The following is a 19,876-nucleotide window of genomic DNA, read 5'->3' as shown; positions in this document are numbered from 1 at the left end:
GGTGGCCAATCTACTCTAATGTGCCGATTTTTGTCATCTTGCCTTTTTAGGAAAACATTACACTGCGGGTACTTTTCTCTCGGGTAAATTGCAAAAATCTGAATTTGATGTTGGATCATCATAAAAAGCTTGAACCTTCATTTGCAGGAATAATCTTACACCATACTATAATTGAAGCATCTTGTTGATGGCTACTATAAATGTAAACCTTTTTCAAAATGAAAACATTACTTGATGCAAAAGTAGCAACGCTAAATCTGAAATATGGTTTCAAGTTGTTATGCGATGGAAACAAACTGTCATAAAAGCTTTGCATCATCTGCTGCTGTCAACATGAAATGACTTGAACTGCACCACATTATAATTAGCTAAATCAATTAATGCTGTGTGAACCGATAAGTAATTTCAGCTGCTGAAAATATTGTCTTCGACTCTTTTTCTTCACAAGCATTCATTTCCTCCGATCTCCTTTTTCCAGGTGACAGATGCTTCAGTTCAGCTCTGACTGTGACTGTAAATGTGGGATGTGTTGTCCCACTGTACACAAATAATGAACTGCAGCATTGCATTCACTGGTGTTACCCGCATGCCTTGTATTCACAATGTCTGAGTCTGAGAAATAACGTTGTTTTCCTGTTTAATCTGAGTATTCAGAAGAACAGAGAAAAAAACCAGTGCCATGCTGCATGTTTTTCAGTGAGTGGCTCACCCAAATGAGTCATCAGTCTGTCAACATAACCTTCATTTATTAAAAAAAAAAATGAGGGTTGACAGACTACACCTAGCAATTATGGTCATTATCGATTAATATATGAGTCAAAAAGAAATGATTGTTAATTTAATGTGTAATCTTATGTGATGTATTTACTATGCCAATAGTGCGTGCAAGGAGTTCTCAGTTTTAAATCAAATAGTCTTAGAAAGTATTTTTTAGGTTATTTTTCCTTTGTGATCAAAGAAACACCAACTTCAAAGTGAACACGTATAGATATAATCTCTAAAGAGAGACCGTTTCCATAGTAACTGCTAACATTTAGACACTGTACGGTAGATGGGGAAAGATCATTTTTGATTTGCATTATTGTTTTGTCCCCTAAATTAGATCAATAACATAACAAATTCAGTTTTTGGAATGTTTATAAAAGATGGAGCCACACGTGACATGACTTAGCAAAAAATAACCTACATGATTCTTCTTGACGTTTTTTTACATAATAATAATAATAATAATAATAAATAATAATTTATCATTTGTAAAAAAAAACACAACTGAATTTCGTCTAGTATTTTTTTAGCAGCACGTCAAACGCTGTTTAGGTTTTTTTTTTTTTTTACTTCATACAACAATATTTAAAACCTTGTAGATTTACAAGAGATATATAAGACCGTAACAAATAGTAGCCTATGTTCTAAACTATTCCTACAGTAATATGGGAATTAGAATAACATAAGATTGTTGGAAACTTAATTAAAACATAAAAGATCCACCGACTGTTTCCATGGCTTTACATTTTTTGCCTCTAAATGTGGTTGCCCGAGCAACCTGAGTCTGACGTCATCGTCCCAGACCGTGCTGCTGTGTCTTTGATTGGAGGGAAACCCCGTGGACGAGCGGGAGTGATCATCAGCTGTGCGGCGGGGAATCAGGAACAACATCATCTAACTCCACTCGCAGGTTAGTTCTCCTATTTACTCCTCATTATCGCTGCTATTATGAAGATAAGAATTTTAAGATAAGTTATTTTGTACGCCGTGAGCTTAGACAGCTCTTTAAATGTAGCTTGAATCGTTGCTACTGTGGACTGTAAGAGGAAACCAGTGATGCTCCGCTTACTCAGTCATTGTTCGCCGCTTAACGTACTGAATGTGGAGTCTTACTGCAGTTGTAACCCATCTATGTATTTTACACACTGTGTTTAGAAGGCTGATTTTGAGTGTACCCCATTCTCTTTTTACAAAATGAAGCAAGCCGACATTAATGTATAATGCTCGCTGAAATCATTTGCTCTGGGTGTTTTCCGGGAAGCGAAAAAGGGCGTTCACTTTGGACTGAAATAAGCAAAGCTCCTTTCATTCCGGTTAAACCGAGTCTGTCACACCATTATTGGGGTTTATTTGCATATTGTAAAAATATTTAGAATAGTTTGTGTGCGTGGGTGTGTGTGTGTGTGTGTGTGTGTGTGTGTGTGTGTGTGTGTGTGTGTGTGTGTGTGTGTGTGTGTGTGTGTGTGTGTGTGTGTGTGTGTGTGTGTGTGCCGCCGACATTCCTCTGAAGGGTGCAGGTGTCTGCTGGTAAATCTGACTCACTGATCGTGGGATTTTTGAAAAATTAGTCTCCTGCGAATTTCACATGGAGATAATAAATGTTAAGCGATAATTAGCAAATGATGTACTTATTTCTATGCAGTTTACAGCCCTGTAGTTATGGTAAATGTGTTACAACTATTACTAATACTTATGTCCTATCAATGGACAGAACATACATTTGTAAGTAAAGTTATAAGATGTTTGTCATGTCATGTTATTAAGCAAAAATGAAGAACACACTGGTTTCGGCTTTAGTTTTATAACCATATCCTGTTTGTTTTTTTGTTAAACACATGCATGATGATTTCCGAAATGATTTAGAGTTTTTCACTCTGACATAACATTTTATGGACAAATTGACTAATATTTATGAAGGATATACTAATTGATACTTGTGCCATGGGAATCTTGTTTTACAATTAACATGTCAAACAACTAATCTAGAGAGAATCTCCAGATTAATCAAATATATAAGTGGCTCTTTCAAATAGAGGCAGCCTGAAAATTGGACGGATAAGGAAAACAATTATGTTGCAATGGCACTTTCAATATAGTTGCCCTACTATAACCACCTTTTTATTTTATTTGATATATCATACTATCTTTTCAAATTTCTGTTTCTTAATCCATTCTGATGTAAAACCCCTGTACATTATACCCTTCTCTTGTGGAATTTGTAACAACTTCGATGCCAATTCAACTTAGTTACCAGACTGAGTGCAGATAAACAAAGCTGGGTGAGATCCAACAGCTATTTAAAAAATCTGGTGTGTGTGCACACACCCTGAACATGTGAGAAATCCAAGCAGTGCGAGAAACGCTATAATAATATTACTTGAATAATGTCAGGTGATACAATCTTTCAACAAAGTGGAATTTGTGCCATAGACTGCGTGTTATATTCTCCAATTATATCAGAGATCACTTTTTAGTGCTATTCAGTGCATGGAAATCTCTTAAGCTTGTGTTAACCAGAAGCATCTAACCAGAACCCATTCAAAAAACCATTCACTTTGACACAGGGAAACTGTTAGTGGTAAAATGCAAATTGATTTCCTGGTTTAAGACTTGTTCCTTCAGCACACTTCCTTTCAACTGATTGCTATTTTGGTATCTCCAAATGTGTGTTTGCATGCATGCCAGAGAACAGGTTTCTTTAAAAAAAAACTTGATGACACAGGAAGGACAGTGTGTTTACATGTACTGTAGTCATCTGTCATTCAAGTTTAAGGATCATATCCCTCCCCCTTCTCACCGTGTTGCTCCCCTCTCTCTCTCCTTGTTCCTGCCCTCCCCCCAACTCTCTGTCTTCCTAATCCATCTCCTGTCCTCTTTGTGTTGTCCTTCCCGACCCCCTCTCCTCTGGCCTTCCTTCCTCAGCCTAGACAGGAGCCATGGCAAACCATGAGGAGAATGTACAGCAAGCCAAACTGTCGGAGCAGGCCGAGCGCTACGATGACATGGCTAAAGCTATGAAGGCTGTGACAGAGGAGTGCGAGGAGCTCAGCAACGAGGAGCGCAACCTGCTCTCTGTGGCCTACAAGAATGTGGTGGGGGCTCGGAGGTCCTCCTGGAGGGTGGTGTCCAGCATGGAGCACAAGACTGAGGACACCAAGAAATCTGCACAAGCCAAAGTGTACAGAGAGGCCATAGAGAAAGAGCTGAACGACATCTGCCAAGAAGTGCTGGTAAGCTGCAGAGATCATGTAGAGGTGCAAATGGGGTGAAAGGAAATGGAGAGCAAATGCTTGAACCGAGATTTACAGATGGGAAGCAAACAAATAAATCGGCTGTTTTTCTAGTGAGAACTTTAAGTGTTACAACACAGAATGAGTGAGGGACTGTATTTGGTTTTCCTGTCCATGACAACTGTATGCGACACCAGTCAAATGCACCTAACAGATGTATTTATTTCCAAGGTTGCTTGCTTTGATATAAACATTATAGCTATAACGCAGCGTCCACACGATGGCGTGTGTTGAAGCTTGCCGGTGGGCGTGTCTGAAACTCGACCAACAACCAATCACATGAATCTCCCGTCCCGGACACACAAGCATGCGGTTTGATTGGCTAGAGCTTATATTGGCATAGGATTTGAATGGCTGACGCTTCCGTCGAACGAAGCTTCAAAAGTAGAACATTGCTCTACTTTTGAAGCGAGCAAAGCGAAGCGACGGAACCACAATGCAGTTCGGCAAAGCGTGACGTCACCCCATTCAAAGTGAATGGGCAGAAGCGTTGAAGCTTCAACGCATGCCGCTGTGTGGATGGGACGTAAGGCCAATAATGAGTTTAATTTGGTTACTGCCTGTATGGGCTGGGGGTCACGTCAGTAAGAGCTACAACGTGTAGTCATGTGTTTCTGGATACGTCATATTTAGGAAAAAAAAGTTGGAATCAAATATTAAAGTATAGTGGACATAGTTAATGTGTAGGAGCCTTCACAACATGTATATTAGACTAGTTTGAGTCTCATGTTTTAAATCATTCTACCAAGATATGTTTCAAGCTAATGGAGGCTTCTCGCTGCCGCTCTAGATGTTCAGATAGCAGACAAACCGGTGAACTGTCAGTCTTGTAGATTTAGTTTTTGAAATGACGCCTCATTCACTGCGATTTAATTTTCTACAATTTGAACAAAAGGCTGTAATGTTTTGTATAGGAGTGAGATAATATAATTTTGTATGTGCCAATATGCTCTGTTTAATGTTTCCCATCAGTTTTATGATATCTTTCGTCCTGACTTTCTTGATTGTTTTTGTATAAGCTAATGAATGCAAGAAATGAGCAAATTTCAACAGTGAGGATGAGGTTATCCTTTAAAGCAAATTCATGACCATTGGTTAAAATGTTCAGGTTAAATACACCACTCAAAATTCTGTTAAGTTATTATCTTATTTCAAACTGCTTGTGCATTTGTTTGAGTTTCAAGATGCATTTCAACAATAATGTTGCACACCTTCATTGCAGGACCTGCTAGACAAACATCTGATCCCCAAAGCTACGCCTGCTGACAGCAAAGTCTTCTACCTGAAGATGAAGGGAGACTACTTCCGTTACCTGGCTGAGGTGGCAACCGGAGACAAAAAGCAGGGTGAGGAAAGCAGTAAAGCATTTTGAGGTTTTTTTTGGTCATCATACTTGCCATTAGCCTCTCCATTAACCCCGGTATTCACCCGGGACAGGGGAGTTATTATTAAGGTTTATGAGAAGTGCGTGAAACGTTGTTTTTTTTTCACATGATTCCACCTTTTGCTAAATACAAACATGTGTACTGATAAACAGTCCTTTAATTATTATGTTATATTACACATATTCTGTTAATTTACACATTCACATTTCGTATCCTTTAGCCTAGAATATGACCATGGCCTTAATCATGGCCTTAATCTTCCTCGTATGTGTGTAATATTATTTGACGATTAGTGCACCAAGCTTCGATTAGTTAGATGGTGCTTTTACACAAGGTGATCTTTTATCTCAAACTTTTTACAAGGTGTGCAGCATAAGATACCATGATGATCTACCCTGCTGGGAAATAACCAGAAGAGTTAACCCTGAAATGACCTTGCTGAACCCAAATCCTGCTTGTGGCCACTGGCTTGCCTCAGGTGTTGTTTGTGGCCAGAATACTTAAGACCATCCCCGTCTTTGACCTACAATTGTCAGCCGAAATACACACGAGGTCTGCTGCTTGGTTATCATGCCAACAGGAGCCTCACCATGTCGTTTGCTGCTACTGTTGAAGAAATATTTTTGAGTTTAGTTGTTTTTCCCTTAGTATTTATCCTTTTTCCTTCAATTTGTGATGAGCATTTTATAGCCTTTGTGGTTGGTGGGTCCAGGCCCGTCCCTCCCTACAGATCGATCATGCAGATTGCCTGGGGCCTCACCTTGCGGAGGGGGCCTCAACTCAGCTGAAAATGCGGCGCGCTTATGCGGCGCACCTATGCGCTTATGCGGCGCACCTATGCGCTTATGCGGCGCACCTATGCGCTTATGCGGCGCAATTAGTGTGGCGCTCGCGAAACAGAGGGCCTCAACAGATAACTTTGCGTGGGGCCTCATGTTGGCCAGGGACGGGGTGGGTCACATTGCTGAACTCTTTCTTTACTGTAAAATGCTGACCAGAGCCCAGTGTCTTTGCTAAGAGCTCAAATATCTGAAACTAGGGATGCTCCGATCGCCAATTTTGGGGCCGATCACTGATCGGCGAAATCAGTATTGGCCGATCCGATCGAGTGGGCGGGGCCTATGGGGATCTTCCATTTAAAGTGATGTTTAAAACTCAGTTAATGGGGCTCATTCACTGGCGCTTCCACAAACAACAACCAACATCATTATTACATTCAAATGAAGTACATTATTCAAGTTTACATTAACTTTGGATAATAACACGGGAGAAATGAGCGGAAGCGCTCTCTTTTTTTAACTAGTTTAGCTTGTTCCAGAGGTTGATAAAATAGCTAAGTGTGTTAGGTCTAACTCTTACGCCCCGTCTACACTACAGGCATCGGAAAATGCTTTCAACGCTTCGCCCATTCATTTGAATGGGGTGACGTAGAAGATTTTGAATCTTCGCCGAACTGCATTGTGGGGAGCATGGCTTTGCAAGCATCGTGAGCATCAAAAGTTGAGCAATGTTCAACTTTTGATGCTCCCGATGCTTTCGAAGCTGGCATCAGCCAATCAAATGCCGTTTATGCAAATCCCGCCAGTACAAGCACTAGCCAATCAAACTGCGTGCAAGCTGGGAGAGCCAGACCGCAGTTCATTTCCTCATATTCCAAACGAGAAATACGGTAGCAAATCACCCGGTTCTTTACGACCAGAACTATTTACCGGGATACAAACCGGAGGAACCAGGCATGGAGGGAGGTGGCAGAGACAGTGGGTGAAACTGGTAGGTTTTCGCCTGTTTGGGGAGTTTATATCCAGTTTACTTCGTTTTAACATTGCTATTATGCCGGGGGCGGGCGGGAGATTCCTGATTGGTTGTTGGTCGCCTTGGGCGCGAGAAATCGCCAAGCCTCAGACACGCCCAGCTTCAAGATTTTGATGCCTGTAGTGTAGACGGGCCGTTAGTGTGTGTGTTGCTCCGCTCACCGGTCCGTCACAGCGGGCGGAGCTGCAGGATTTCTGCTTCACACACGTTGCATACCGCTATTTGATTGTCCTTTTCGGACACCTTAAAATACTGCCAGACTGGTGAAGCCATTTTGGCGAGCTTGTTTTGCCGCGCACTGAGAAAAGTGTCATGTATTTTACGTCAGAATTCTTAGAGAGCACCGATCGATCGGTAGAGAGTGAGTATCGGCCGATATCGATCGGCGGCCGATTGATTGGAGCATCCCTAGCTGAAACAATTAACAAATGAGTTGATCAACATATTTATTACATTCTGTGGACCGAAATAATTATTTTCTGGAGGAAATAATCAGCAGGTTACTGGATAGTCATAAACAGCCCATCAATGTTTGCATAAGAAGGGCTTAGGTGACGTATCTATGAGTTTAACTGCAAACTTAATGATTAAATATTGGCATATGTGGGAGGCTGTGGCTCAGTGGTTAGTGCGCTGAACTTCAAATCAGGAGGTAGTAAGTTCGAGTCCCACTGCAGTCAGCATGTCGTTGTGTCCCTGGGCAAGACACCTCACCCCAAATTGCTCCTGTGGGGATTGCCCACAGTACTGTATGTAAGTCACTTTGGATAAAAGCGTCTAACAAGTGAAATGTAATATAATGATTGCCTGAAATACATTTTAGAAGCAGGAACATGCACCATCTTGCACATACAGATTCTGAACAAAGGAATGTACTCTTGTCCGGCAGTCAGCTATTAATGTGAACAAACCTCAACAGATAGCTCTTTCCCATTCAGTAAAATCTGCTAACTGATTGATCTCTCTTTCTATGTACAGCAACCATTACTAATTCACAAGAGGCCTACCAAAAAGCCTTTGATATCAGCATTGAAGAAATGCCGGCTACCCATCCCATCCGCCTAGGCCTCGCTCTCAACTTCTCTGTCTTCTTCTACGAGATCGTCAACTCGCCTGATAAAGCCTGCAAGCTGGCCAAGGAAGTAAGAACTGCCATTTTCTCATAACGGTTTCATTTCAACTTTTTTTATCTTGTGAAAAGCATTATATGATGTTAATGTGCGTTTGTGATTCTGTAACAAATTAGTTAAATTAAAAGCGGAAGTGTTTTTCCTGATGTTTGAATACAAAGGGACTTTTCACCTTTACTAATTCTAACTTGTCACAGGAAGACAAGTTTAAGTGACGAACAGGTGCATTATCACAAGTTTTTCGACAATTTTCAAACCTTGCATTGTTGTTTTCTGCCACAAGCTGTCATGAATCGACTTTTATTCAGACTTTAGCCGCATGTTTTCAAGACCCTTTTTGAATTTTTTTTGTTTTTAAATGCATGTTTTTACTGGCTCCCGGTACAAATAGAAAACAATGAAGTCATTCTAAATGGTAGAATCTGGCTGCAATGATAAACTACCATGGGCCGCTTCGCTGTTTGCTGTTAGTGTTCTGATTGATCCCCAAGCGATAGTAGGTACTTATTGTGTACATAATGAGCATTAGTACATCAGTCTTACACCATAACAAAAACCATAAAATACCTTGGTTTTTACTAATTTTCCGATGTACAGTTGTTGTTGGACAGAAATACATCATGTTAGCCCGTACCTTTGACACTGATGGCTGTCTGTGTCTCCTCCAGGCATTTGAACAAGCCCTTCCACAGCTGGACTCCCTCAACGCTGACTCCTACAAAGACTCCACCTTGATCATGCAGCTGCTCCGTGACAATCTGACAGTAAGTGTGTCATCTTCATTTCTGTGTCCTAAAATGTCACTTTCTGATCTCACTTATCTCTGCACTGGTTTGGTTGATTTTGACTTATAAGTCATCTAACTCTACTAAATGTTTGAAATATTGAATTGTTTCCCATGATTCTTAGTTTGCACTAATCTCAATATCACTTGCTCTATTGCAGCTGTGGCAGTCAGACGCCCAGGCTGAAGAGCAGGAGCAGGAGGAGGGGGACAAGGAGAAGGATGACAAAAAAGAAGAAGAAGAAGATAAGAAGGAGGATACAACTGAGTAAAACTAATCTTCAGAAGAAGAAAAAAAGCAAGAAAAACACACATGTTTTACCTCTCACCAGCCTAAGTTGTGTGTGTGTGTGTGTGTGTGTGTGTGTGTGTGTGTGTGTGTGTGTGTGTGTGTGGCTGTGTATGCACAGATATGTATGTTTACACTCCACTCACAATGTGTAAAGTACAGGATGTGTATGCAGATACACTGACGTGTATGTGTGTTACTTGTATGAGCACCTCCACAGAGAAAAGAATGGAATAGATCTATACTTGTTGTGTCAAACAGTGGATGTTTATTTTTTTGCTCATTGTTTAGTCCAAATGATGTCCCTTCGTTTAGATCCAAATCTGCCCCATGTTCTTTAACCTTATCACCGTAGCAAACTGCTGCTGTTGCAGGAAAACACAAACAAAAAAACCTCTAAGTGTAATTTTGATAATTTGTATGTTTTTACTTGAACTCAATATTTACAATCATTGTGACACGTGAGTCTAAAAAAATCCTTTGAAGCATATACACTGTTAAAATAAATTAAATTAAAAAAATATATATTGTTACAGCAATCAGAAGTCACTAAATTTAAGATCTCGTTTGAAAAAGCAGTGATCATATGATGGAGGGGTTTACCTTGGTAAAGGTCTAACCATATTGGCTGTATCCATCCCGCCCTGTCGGTGTAGCAGATGGTGTATTGATGGATGGTACACTTGTCATTGCTCTTTGTGCATTTGGGCATAGGAAAGGTTTTCTGTATGAATGGCCACTTGGGAATACTGTATTTAAACTTTGGTTTGGTTGAGGGTTACATTCCATTTTACTGACATCAATTTCAAACTCGGTGAAATGTGTACACTATAATTTCCTGCTGTTCTCAATAACACATGACAAGGTATGGAAAGCCTAAGATTGAGTGAACAACTTGACAAAAAGGTACAATACTGTAACTTTTGATATTTTATCTGTTCAGCAGTGCAGATGATACTTTTGCCATGTGCTCTCATGTGGCTTTCTACTCTTTTTCTATTCAGGTGTTTTGTATTTTCTTTTTGTGTATTTTATTCCCTTGAATATTGATTTGACTCCTGGAATGTATGTGGTTCTCAGTAGTATGGTGTGAGGGTTAGCCGTGCTTTGAAACTGGCAGTTTCTGCTTAGGATTTAGCTTGAACCAGGTGGTTTACAGTAACATTTACCTTCCTTGAAAGTACATTGTGAAAAACTAAAACATGCCTAAAATCAACTGATTATTAAAGTAACTTGGTAGGAAGCTGCGTTATGACAATTTAGTAGTAACAAAGTAGTGCCAGTTTCTTATAATTAACAGTATCTTGGTTTTAAAAAGATGGGATGCAGGATTCAGAATTAACACTGAGTATGTTATGTGCTTTCATGTAAGTGGAATTAAAACATTAAATCAAGTGTGCTGCGTTTGCTCTTTGTACATGTGGAATGACTTTTACAATGTATTAATGCAAATGATAAGCTGTGTGTCAAGTTTTACCATGCCAAGACATCCGAGTCTTGGCATGGTTCATACAACAACAACATGGGTTATCTTAGAATAACCCATGTAAAGGCATATTCCATCCAAAAAGGATAATTTCTCGCATGACTCCATTGTGAGCAAATAGCCAAAAAGTGGAGAAAAGTCAAGAAACATTGAAAAGAAGGACACCATTTTTATTTTTACATGGGGACATGAAAGAACAAACAGTTCAACTGAGTAATTGAAACAAATTGACATTTTGTGGGTGAAATGTTTCCAATAAAGCATTATACTTAGGTGATATAGCCGCTTGCAACGTCCTCTAAAAGCACACAGACCGCCTTCATTGAACAGTGGCTGATTTAATGTTAGAACTCTTATCTAACAAATCTAGACAGAACACTACTTTTGATTTCAAAGGATGAAAAGGCTTTATTTGTAATAATGCACAATAGCTGCTGTGTAGTTTTAGCAACAATGCGACATATAATAAACTAAAGACAAAATGATTCAAGTAAGTCGCCAGAACAGCAAAGAAAATAGAATAAGACAAGAACAGAATATACAATTAAGCTGATGCGAGGCCAATGGGACACTAAGGTACACTGATGAAAGACCTGTGAAATTAAAACATTATGAAGCTAATATCATTTTTTTTTTTATTCCATTACCTCCCTTGGTTCTGGTGAATTAAAACATAATCAGTAGAAAAGCACAATGGAAAAGGCAGCAGAGCTCTGGTTTGATTTCAGATGGATACTAGCTTTTCACTGACAACACTGCCCTCTGCAGATGGATATGGCTTTGTGGGCCATGTTGTGGTGCATGTATGGATGTCATTTTGTTCAAATTAAGCTTGACTCACTTTTTTAATCTGCAGTTCCCTGTCAGTGTTAAACTATGTGTTATTATGTTGCATTAGACTGCTGTAAATGTTGAAATGTGTGCTCTTTTTTACATGTTGGTATACGTTGAATCTACAGCAAAGCATAATTTTCTCTAGGATCATCATGCATCCCTAAAAAGTAAACTTGTCATGTGCTCAAAAAAGCATGTTTTGCACAAAAGGCACAAATTCAATGTTCAGGTTCACAAAAACGTATAGTCATCACATCTAGATGTTTTTCACTGCAGCAAGCCTCTGAAACATAGTATTATAAACATATATTCAAATAAGTGCAGAGTATATGTATTTATTCTACCATACTATAAAATATCAAGGGTTAAGTTTTCAATCAGTAGGCCCATTTCAGTGACATTTGTGAGCTAATCAGCTCAGATCAATGGCCAGAAACAGATATAGTGAAGTGAGTAATGTAGCTCTGTCTTCATTTTCACTCTGATAGCAGCTGATAACGCCATAAGAGTTACACCCCAACATATGATGTATGAAGGCTGAAGAAAGCATATGTTTATAATGGGAAGGATTTGTATAAGACAAAATAAAAACAGCACAGCTATTCATATAGGTAAACCTTTCAACTACATGGATATGAAATACACCTTTCACACATGACTCTTATTTGCACATAATAAGTGTACTCAATAATACACACATGGTGTGGCATTGTATAGGATCATGTAAAAAAGGAATATAAATGTCCAAGCATGAAATTGCAGGAAATAGTCTGTCACACGTGGTGGATGATGGTGTCAGAGACAAAAGCAATGTTATATATGCTTGGAAATCATGTGATGTAGTCTTGCACGATATCATATTTGCTAAATGCCCATGCACACGTTACGTATCAAATGCGGAATACCGTGTTGCGGTAAAAATCTCATAAGGCACGACAGGCCCATTACATCCTGACTGTAGCCTACTGTCTATATACTAGCGGGGATTTAGTTTCGCCTGTCGATCCTCTCAAATGCAGGGGGTTTCACGTCGCCCCCATGCAGCACCACTGAACAATGGCCTATTGTGGTCAACACAATAAGTCAATTTCACCCTTTAACAATTCGTTTTTACTTGATTTCATCATCATGCGTACAGTTGTGGTTCACGCCCCCTTGTTAACTTGTTTTACAAATATACTGGAACATGATTGGTCCGTTGCGGTGACGCGTCCTCTGGTATATATATAAACTCTTCCCGGTGTGTCCTCCCCCTCTACCCCGGCTGTTAGCGCTGTGTGAGTGCGTGTGTGCTCCTGAGCCCGCTCGGCACACGTTCTATAAAAAATAAAAAAAAAACAAAAAAAACTCAAAACATAAAATATACAAAAAATCATTTTTATTTCTTTTTGTAACAACGGTGAAGCTGGAGTAGACCCTGCGCATTGGACGGTAACGTATAAGATCGAGCTAGCTAACGTTTAAACCGAAGACATTTTTGTTTCAGTCGACGTCGTACCAGCTCCGAAGCGAGGCCTTAAGTCACGTTTATTCGCTTTTAACATCGCGTGTCGCATTGAGTTACAGTTTAAATTCATTAAGAAGCGGACATAGTTCGATTTTAAACGTATTTTGTTTACTCAAAAGGCGTAACACGCCAACGGTTGTAAACGTCTACCATCAGCATTCTGCTTAACTGACGTGACTTGTAGCAACCGTTGGAGAACCACACGTTCGAACAGACGACAAAAACTTTTGTCCGGTTATAAAATCTACAAAAATCAGTCTTCGTCCAAAAGAACTCCGCTAGACCATGAACCCCAGCGCTCCCAGCTACCCCATGGCATCCCTGTATGTCGGGGATCTGCACCAAGATGTGACCGAGGCCATGCTGTACGAGAAATTTAGCCCAGCCGGAGCTATCCTATCCATCAGGGTCTGCAGGGACATGATAACCCGGCGGTCCCTTGGATACGCCTATGTCAACTTCCAACAGCCAGCGGACGGTGAGTAATTTATTAAAATGCCGAATAAAATGTGTGAAAAAATGTCTGTTTTAACATGCCATGCGGTGATAAGCGAGAGCTAGCCTCCTTTTTTTTTTTTGCTACACGTGACTGCGGCCGACATGTTGTCGGTATAGGCAGGGTCTCCTCATGTGAACCTCCCAGCAGTGGCGTAGCAGAGAAGAACCCGGCCCTGTCCACCATAGTAATGTAGCAGCGTGCTGCTGAGAACTAAATGCCTCTTTATCTTTGTTCTGTAAGGACGACACCCAAACTGTTCGGCCTAAAGTGCTGCCTAAACCGTTTATTTAATCCTCCCTGAATGCTAACCGGTTAGCTTTGTTGTGGTATGAAAATTCAACTCTATTTCAAACGTTGTCGGTTAGTTGTTAGAATTTCAGACCTGCACACCCTCCAACATCGATGCATTCCCCCTTCAGAATTAATTAATTTCCCACGCACTGGGGATATTTACGGCATTAAAACAGCAGAAGTATAGTGCAGATAAAGGGAAGAACAAACACTTTGTAGTTGTTTAAAAAAAAAAAAAGGGAGGCTTAAAAAAACTAATTGCGGATAAGTTCACCATGGTCAAAAAGTAGCAGCACATTTGATTTATAAAGTGACCATATGAAATTGGCAAATAATAAAGTGTAAAATGCACCAGGGTAGATTCCAGTGTTATTGCAAATTATGGGTATTGCAGTCTATGTGGGTGGTGCATAGTTTATTTAGATTTTCCGAAATATAATCTGTGGAGGCTTTTGCACAACAACCCTTTTTAATACAGGAAGTATTAGGGTGGTGACTGTAGATCTAGCCCTTTCTAATGCATATGAAATAAACATATCCTGTTAATTTTTAATGTATCTGCAACTAACGGTTATTGTTTGTCGATGAAAAAAAAGCCCAATTTATTTCTAAAGAAAAAGGTTTTTACACTTGAACAAACAATGAAATGAGCATTAACATAATAATTTTATTTGAAACCCCCTTAGATGTACTGAATAATGTAACACGTGCTAATTGTGCTTCTCCCCTCAGCCGAGCGTGCACTGGACACCATGAACTTTGACGTGATCAAGGGGCGGCCTGTGCGCATCATGTGGTCGCAGCGCGATCCGTCACTGAGAAAGAGCGGTGTGGGAAACATCTTCATCAAGAATCTTGACAAGTCTATCGACAACAAGGCTCTATATGACACCTTCTCTGCTTTCGGCAACATCTTGTCATGCAAGGTAAAGGACAAGTGACCGACTCCGCCCCTTTTTGTTTCCAACCTGAAATATGGGGGTGCTCATGCAGAAGTCATTGTTATGCCAAAGTGGTCATTTGCATGTGTGTGCTATGTAAATGTACTAGAGTTTTTTTCATTGTAAAATACTTGCCCCCACTTTTTACCCCTCAACTGTCAGTTTCTGTTGCCTTCTGCCCATCAACCGAGCACTACATTTGTATGTAGATTAATATTAGATCAACTTTATATATTTTCCCATAGCAACCAAGCTACGAACCAAATTCATGCAACATTGTGGAAACAATTGAGATGTATAACAGCAACAGTCATTTACTGTTAATCAATTGTTGACTAAATGATTTACTTGTTCCTGAATACAAGGCATGCCACATGAAAAGACAGTATTATATAAAAATCTAATATTTGAAGTGTGGTTGAATTTACTGCATGCGTGTGTGGATTTTAAAAACAGCATGTGTTTTCTTTCTCTAAGGTGGTTTGTGACGAGAATGGCTCTAAAGGCTACGGGTTTGTGCATTTTGAGACTCAAGAGGCAGCTGAACGAGCCATTGAGAAAATGAATGGCATGCTCCTCAATGATCGAAAAGTGTAAGTTAAGGTTTAACACATTTAAAACCGTCGTGCATACTAATGTATGAAATGGGGAAACTTGAGTCTGTTCAATGAATGATGCTTGAGCAGTTTCAGTCGGGAATTCTTTGCAAAAGTGAGTTAATACATAGGTTTGGTAGATTAAGACGCAATAAAAAACAAAACAAATTATGATGCTTAACGTATGCAATTTGCATTACTATTTTGATGAGCAATATTTTGTCTTATTACTGTAGTGCAAGTGTTTTAATATGTTGCTAAATGTCCATTTGCAGATTCGTGGGGCGTTTCAAATCCCGCAAAGAGCGCGAGGCGGAGTTGGGTGCCCGCGCAAGAGAGTTTACAAACGTCTATGTTAAGAACTTTGGTGAAGACATGGATGAGGAGAAGCTGAGGGACGTCTTCAGTAAATACGGTCAGTCAGGGTGTCCATGTTTCAAAAATATTGATTCCTGTTCAAATTAATAGTGTTTTTATCCTCTGCAGTATAACATGGGGCAACTTTATAGTCCTTAAAGATCTTTTCTATGTTGTCTAGGGCAAGCCATGAGTATCCGAGTCATGACAGATGAGAGCGGAAAATCTCGAGGCTTCGGGTTTGTCAGCTTTGACAGGCATGAGGACGCCCAGCAGGTAAGAGTTGTGCCGACCCCCTCGATATATACATGCATGCGAATGAACGATAGTTTTAACAGAGTTGACTAAGTTTTCTTGTTTTTTCACAGGCAGTGGATGAGATGAACGGGAAAGAGTATAATGGCAAGCTCATCTACGTTGGCCGTGCCCAGAAAAAGATGGAGCGACAGACAGAGCTCAAGCGCAAGTTCGAGCAAATGAAACAAGACCGCATGACTCGCTACCAGGTCAGTTTCCTTTTCAAATTATGCATTTTATTCAAAGCTGCTTCTTATAAATCCCTTCTGTAATATTGTTTGGTCAAGCTTGTTGAAAGAATGCAGCTTTGTCAAATTCGGTGCTCTCTCATTAGTAGGTTGCACTGGCCAAAACAGCTGCAACAGTGACTGTAGTTCATGGGCCCCACATTTCTTCACCATGGATTTTGGGGATAAATATGTATTACAGACAAATACCTTTTTTAAATAAACAGTAAAAAAATGTCTTTCAGTCCATTGGCATTAGATAAAGCTTTTGTAATGAGTCATATTCTCAAAGTTAAAACTACTTTGTCTTTTTTTTTCAGGGTGTCAATCTGTACGTGAAGAACCTTGATGATGGACTTGACGACGAACGTCTGCGAAAGGAGTTCACACCGTTTGGCACAATAACCAGTGCCAAGGTAATGCCTCAGCTATTGGCTTATACTATATCATTTATAGATTTACCAGTGTCCAATTTCACTCATCTTTTCTTTCTTTTTTTGACACTCAGGTCATGATGGAAGGCGGACGCAGCAAAGGTTTCGGCTTTGTCTGCTTCTCGTCCCCGGAGGAGGCCACCAAAGCGGTGACAGAAATGAATGGACGCATCGTAGCCACCAAGCCATTGTATGTTGCCCTGGCACAGCGGAAAGAGGAGCGTCAAGCTCACTTGACCAACCAGTACATGCAGCGCATGGCCACTGTGCGCGCAGTGCCAAACCCAGTCATCAATCCCTACCAGCCAGCCCCGCCGTCTGGCTATTTCATGGCAGCCATACCTCAGGCCCAGAACCGTGCTGCTTACTACCCAGCTGCTGGGCAGATGGCCCAGATCCGCCCGAGTCCCCGCTGGGCCACACAAGGGGTCCGGCCACAACGTAAGTATCTCACACTTCCTCACATGTCTGTTCATTGTGTGTATTCACTGTAACAAAATAAGTTGTTTGTCTCGTGTATGGTACCATTGTGCTTTTGTGCTCATAGATTTCCAGAACATGCCAGGTGCGATGCGTCCCTCAGCACCACGCCCTCAGACCTTCGGTGCCATGCGGCCGTCCTCCCAGATGCCCCGCATGATGTCCACCCAGCGTGTTGGTAGGTCACCTATACCAAGTCAATATTCCATCCAACTAAACACAAAATAAAGCTTACCTGTATGGCTGCTGCTTTTGTCTTATGCGTTATTTTTCTGTCCCTCTTGCTGTAGCTCAGCCCATGGGCCCCCGGCCAGCTGCTGCAGCCGCAGTTCCTGTGCGCGGAGTCCCTCAGTACAAATATGCTCCAGGAGTCCGCAATCCCCAGCAGCACATGCCTGCGCAGCAACAAGTTGCCATGCAGCAGGTACGAATGCACATTTTTCAAAAGGCCACACTGACTGACCCATGCATCCCTGCACATTAGAAAAAGTTCAGTATGGACCCAAATGTTTTTGTTTATCTGACTTTTAATCCCTCCCATCAGCCTGCTGTCCATGTTCAGGGACAGGAGCCTCTGACATCCTCCATGCTGGCCGCCGCTCCCCCGCAGGAGCAGAAGCAGATGCTGGGTAAGTGTCACCAACAGCTCTACACAAACACATACTATGTTAGCCTGCCTTCAGCTCTCTGTCCTTATTCTTCCATCTCTGACTCTATCCCCCACTTTACCTTCTTCGCTGTATTAAATACATATGTATATAACATGTATTTTACGTGTTGTCTCTCTTAACGGGTCCTTGGTGAGTAGTTTCCTCTGTATTAAATCATTGTCTGTCACACCTCTAGGTGAGCGTTTGTTCCCAATGATCCAGAACATGCACCTAGGTTTGGCCGGGAAGATCACTGGCATGTTGCTGGAAATTGACAACTCAGAGCTGCTCCACATGCTGGAGTCCCCAGAGTCTCTCCGCTCAAAGGTAAGAACTTGAGGAACATTTCCACCAAAGGATGAGTTTATTAAGTTTAAGAATGCATCTTGCCTAGTTTGCACTTTTTAAGATGCAGGAAAGATCTTGTGGCAAACGGAGCACTTTAGAGATGACCCCATGATGTTTTGCTAACAATCTACAACCGTATCTTTGCAGGTGGATGAGGCGGTGGCTGTGCTTCAGGCCCACCAGGCTAAGGAAGCCACCCAGAAGCCTGTGCCAACCCCAGCTGGAGTCGCTACTGCCTAAAACCATGGTAGGACTACCTTTCCAAAGAAGGAAATGACTTCTCATCTCTCATTTCTGTCACTTGTGTACTTGACGAGTTATTCGTATCACTGATTGTATTTTTGTGTTTTCACAGGTGTTGGACATCTTGAGACTAGCTTCACCGATGGACAAAATAAATAAACAATGAAAAAAATGAAAATACACAAAACAAAGTAAAAATAAGTGAAATGATATAATAAAAAATGCCTATGGTAACAAGTCTCCAACCAGGCCTAGATGAACAAACACCAGGCCTGGTTTGTTGAGTTAAAATGAGAAAATAAACAAAAAATGGAAAAAGTTAAAATCAAAAACTACCAGTTCATGGAGGGTTTTAGAAGAGAATTCTGTGACATTGAATCATTCCTTTCTGCCATTTTATCCCTTTTAAATGTTTGGATGTGTGGGCTTTAGAAGCCTTTTATTGTGAAATGTCTTATGACCTTTGCTTGCTTCAATAAATCTTGGAAAAATATTCAGTGTGTCTGTCATCCTTCTGATGTGAAACTACAGAAAAATACCATAAGCCAGGTGTGAAATATATTTACATTTGCCATTCCTGGTAAGAGTTTTAATAGAATTGGAGGATGAAACTCAGTTTGTCACTCATACATGCACACAGTGAAATGTGGTCTCTGCATTTAACCCATCTCAGTACTAAGAGTTGTGGGGTGGGGGCTTTGCTCAAGGGCACCCCAGGAGGTGAACTGGGACCTCTGCAAGTAGCAGTCCACACTCCATATTTAGGTCTGATCGGGGACTTGAACCGGCAACCCTATGGCTCACAGTCCACAGCCCCTACTGAGCCAATGCTGGAAATGTTGGCATATTCACAACTCCAATTATACTAGATCAGGGGTCAGCAACAGGCGGACCGCGGTCCGGATCCGGACCCAGACGCCGACCTATACGGACCCGGAGCTATAATCAATACATTAATAGGGGATTTTTCGGCGCCTCCCTCTTTTTTAACGCTGATTTGGGTGACTTGTGTAATTCGTTGAGAACCGAAGAGTTTTCGTTTTGGGGGAGGGAGTCCGTCAGTCCGACTGACGGACAACTTCTCACTTCACAAAAGAAGAAGAAATACAGACCGCAAAAATAATTAAGCGAGTAGTGTTTTTCCTGGCCAAGGACAGGTTCATTGAACACAACACGAGCGTAACGTGTCTTCCGTGTATTCACGTGGTTTGTCTCGTCTGAAAGGAGTGCT

The 19,876-nt window shown here is 41.0% G+C and overlaps 2 protein-coding genes and 1 non-coding gene across 3 annotated transcripts; all 3 read left to right on the top strand.

The window, feature by feature from the left end:
• Positions 1-1,563: 1,563 nt before the first annotated feature.
• On the top strand, positions 1,564-10,849 carry ywhaz (tyrosine 3-monooxygenase/tryptophan 5-monooxygenase activation protein, zeta polypeptide). Its single transcript, XM_034094486.2, has 6 exons — positions 1,564-1,675; positions 3,688-3,995; positions 5,278-5,401; positions 8,231-8,394; positions 9,051-9,146; positions 9,328-10,849. Exons 2-6 carry the CDS (start codon positions 3,702-3,704, stop codon positions 9,436-9,438), a joined length of 789 nt encoding a protein of 262 aa, XP_033950377.1. The 5' UTR covers positions 1,564-1,675; positions 3,688-3,701; the 3' UTR covers positions 9,439-10,849.
• Positions 10,850-13,028: 2,179 nt separating this feature from the next.
• pabpc1b (poly A binding protein, cytoplasmic 1 b) lies at positions 13,029-19,138 on the top strand. Its single transcript, XM_034094322.1, has 14 exons — positions 13,029-13,760; positions 14,805-14,998; positions 15,491-15,606; positions 15,885-16,024; positions 16,148-16,242; positions 16,335-16,472; positions 16,811-16,906; positions 16,999-17,365; positions 17,472-17,582; positions 17,695-17,828; positions 17,949-18,033; positions 18,251-18,381; positions 18,550-18,649; positions 18,758-19,138. The coding sequence occupies exons 1-13, from the start codon at positions 13,568-13,570 to the stop codon at positions 18,640-18,642; spliced, it is 1,893 nt and encodes a 630-aa protein (XP_033950213.1). The 5' UTR covers positions 13,029-13,567; the 3' UTR covers positions 18,643-18,649; positions 18,758-19,138.
• LOC117455701 (small nucleolar RNA SNORA5) lies at positions 16,564-16,698 on the top strand. The gene has a single exon (XR_004553144.1). It is a non-coding gene; the product is annotated as a small nucleolar RNA SNORA5 (small nucleolar RNA).
• Positions 19,139-19,876: the final 738 nt, after the last annotated feature.

Source organism: Pseudochaenichthys georgianus, chromosome 11 (assembly GCF_902827115.2).
Source record: "Pseudochaenichthys georgianus chromosome 11, fPseGeo1.2, whole genome shotgun sequence".
NCBI lineage: Eukaryota > Metazoa > Chordata > Actinopteri > Perciformes > Channichthyidae > Pseudochaenichthys > Pseudochaenichthys georgianus.
This window is presented reverse-complemented; position numbering and strand designations above follow the sequence as displayed.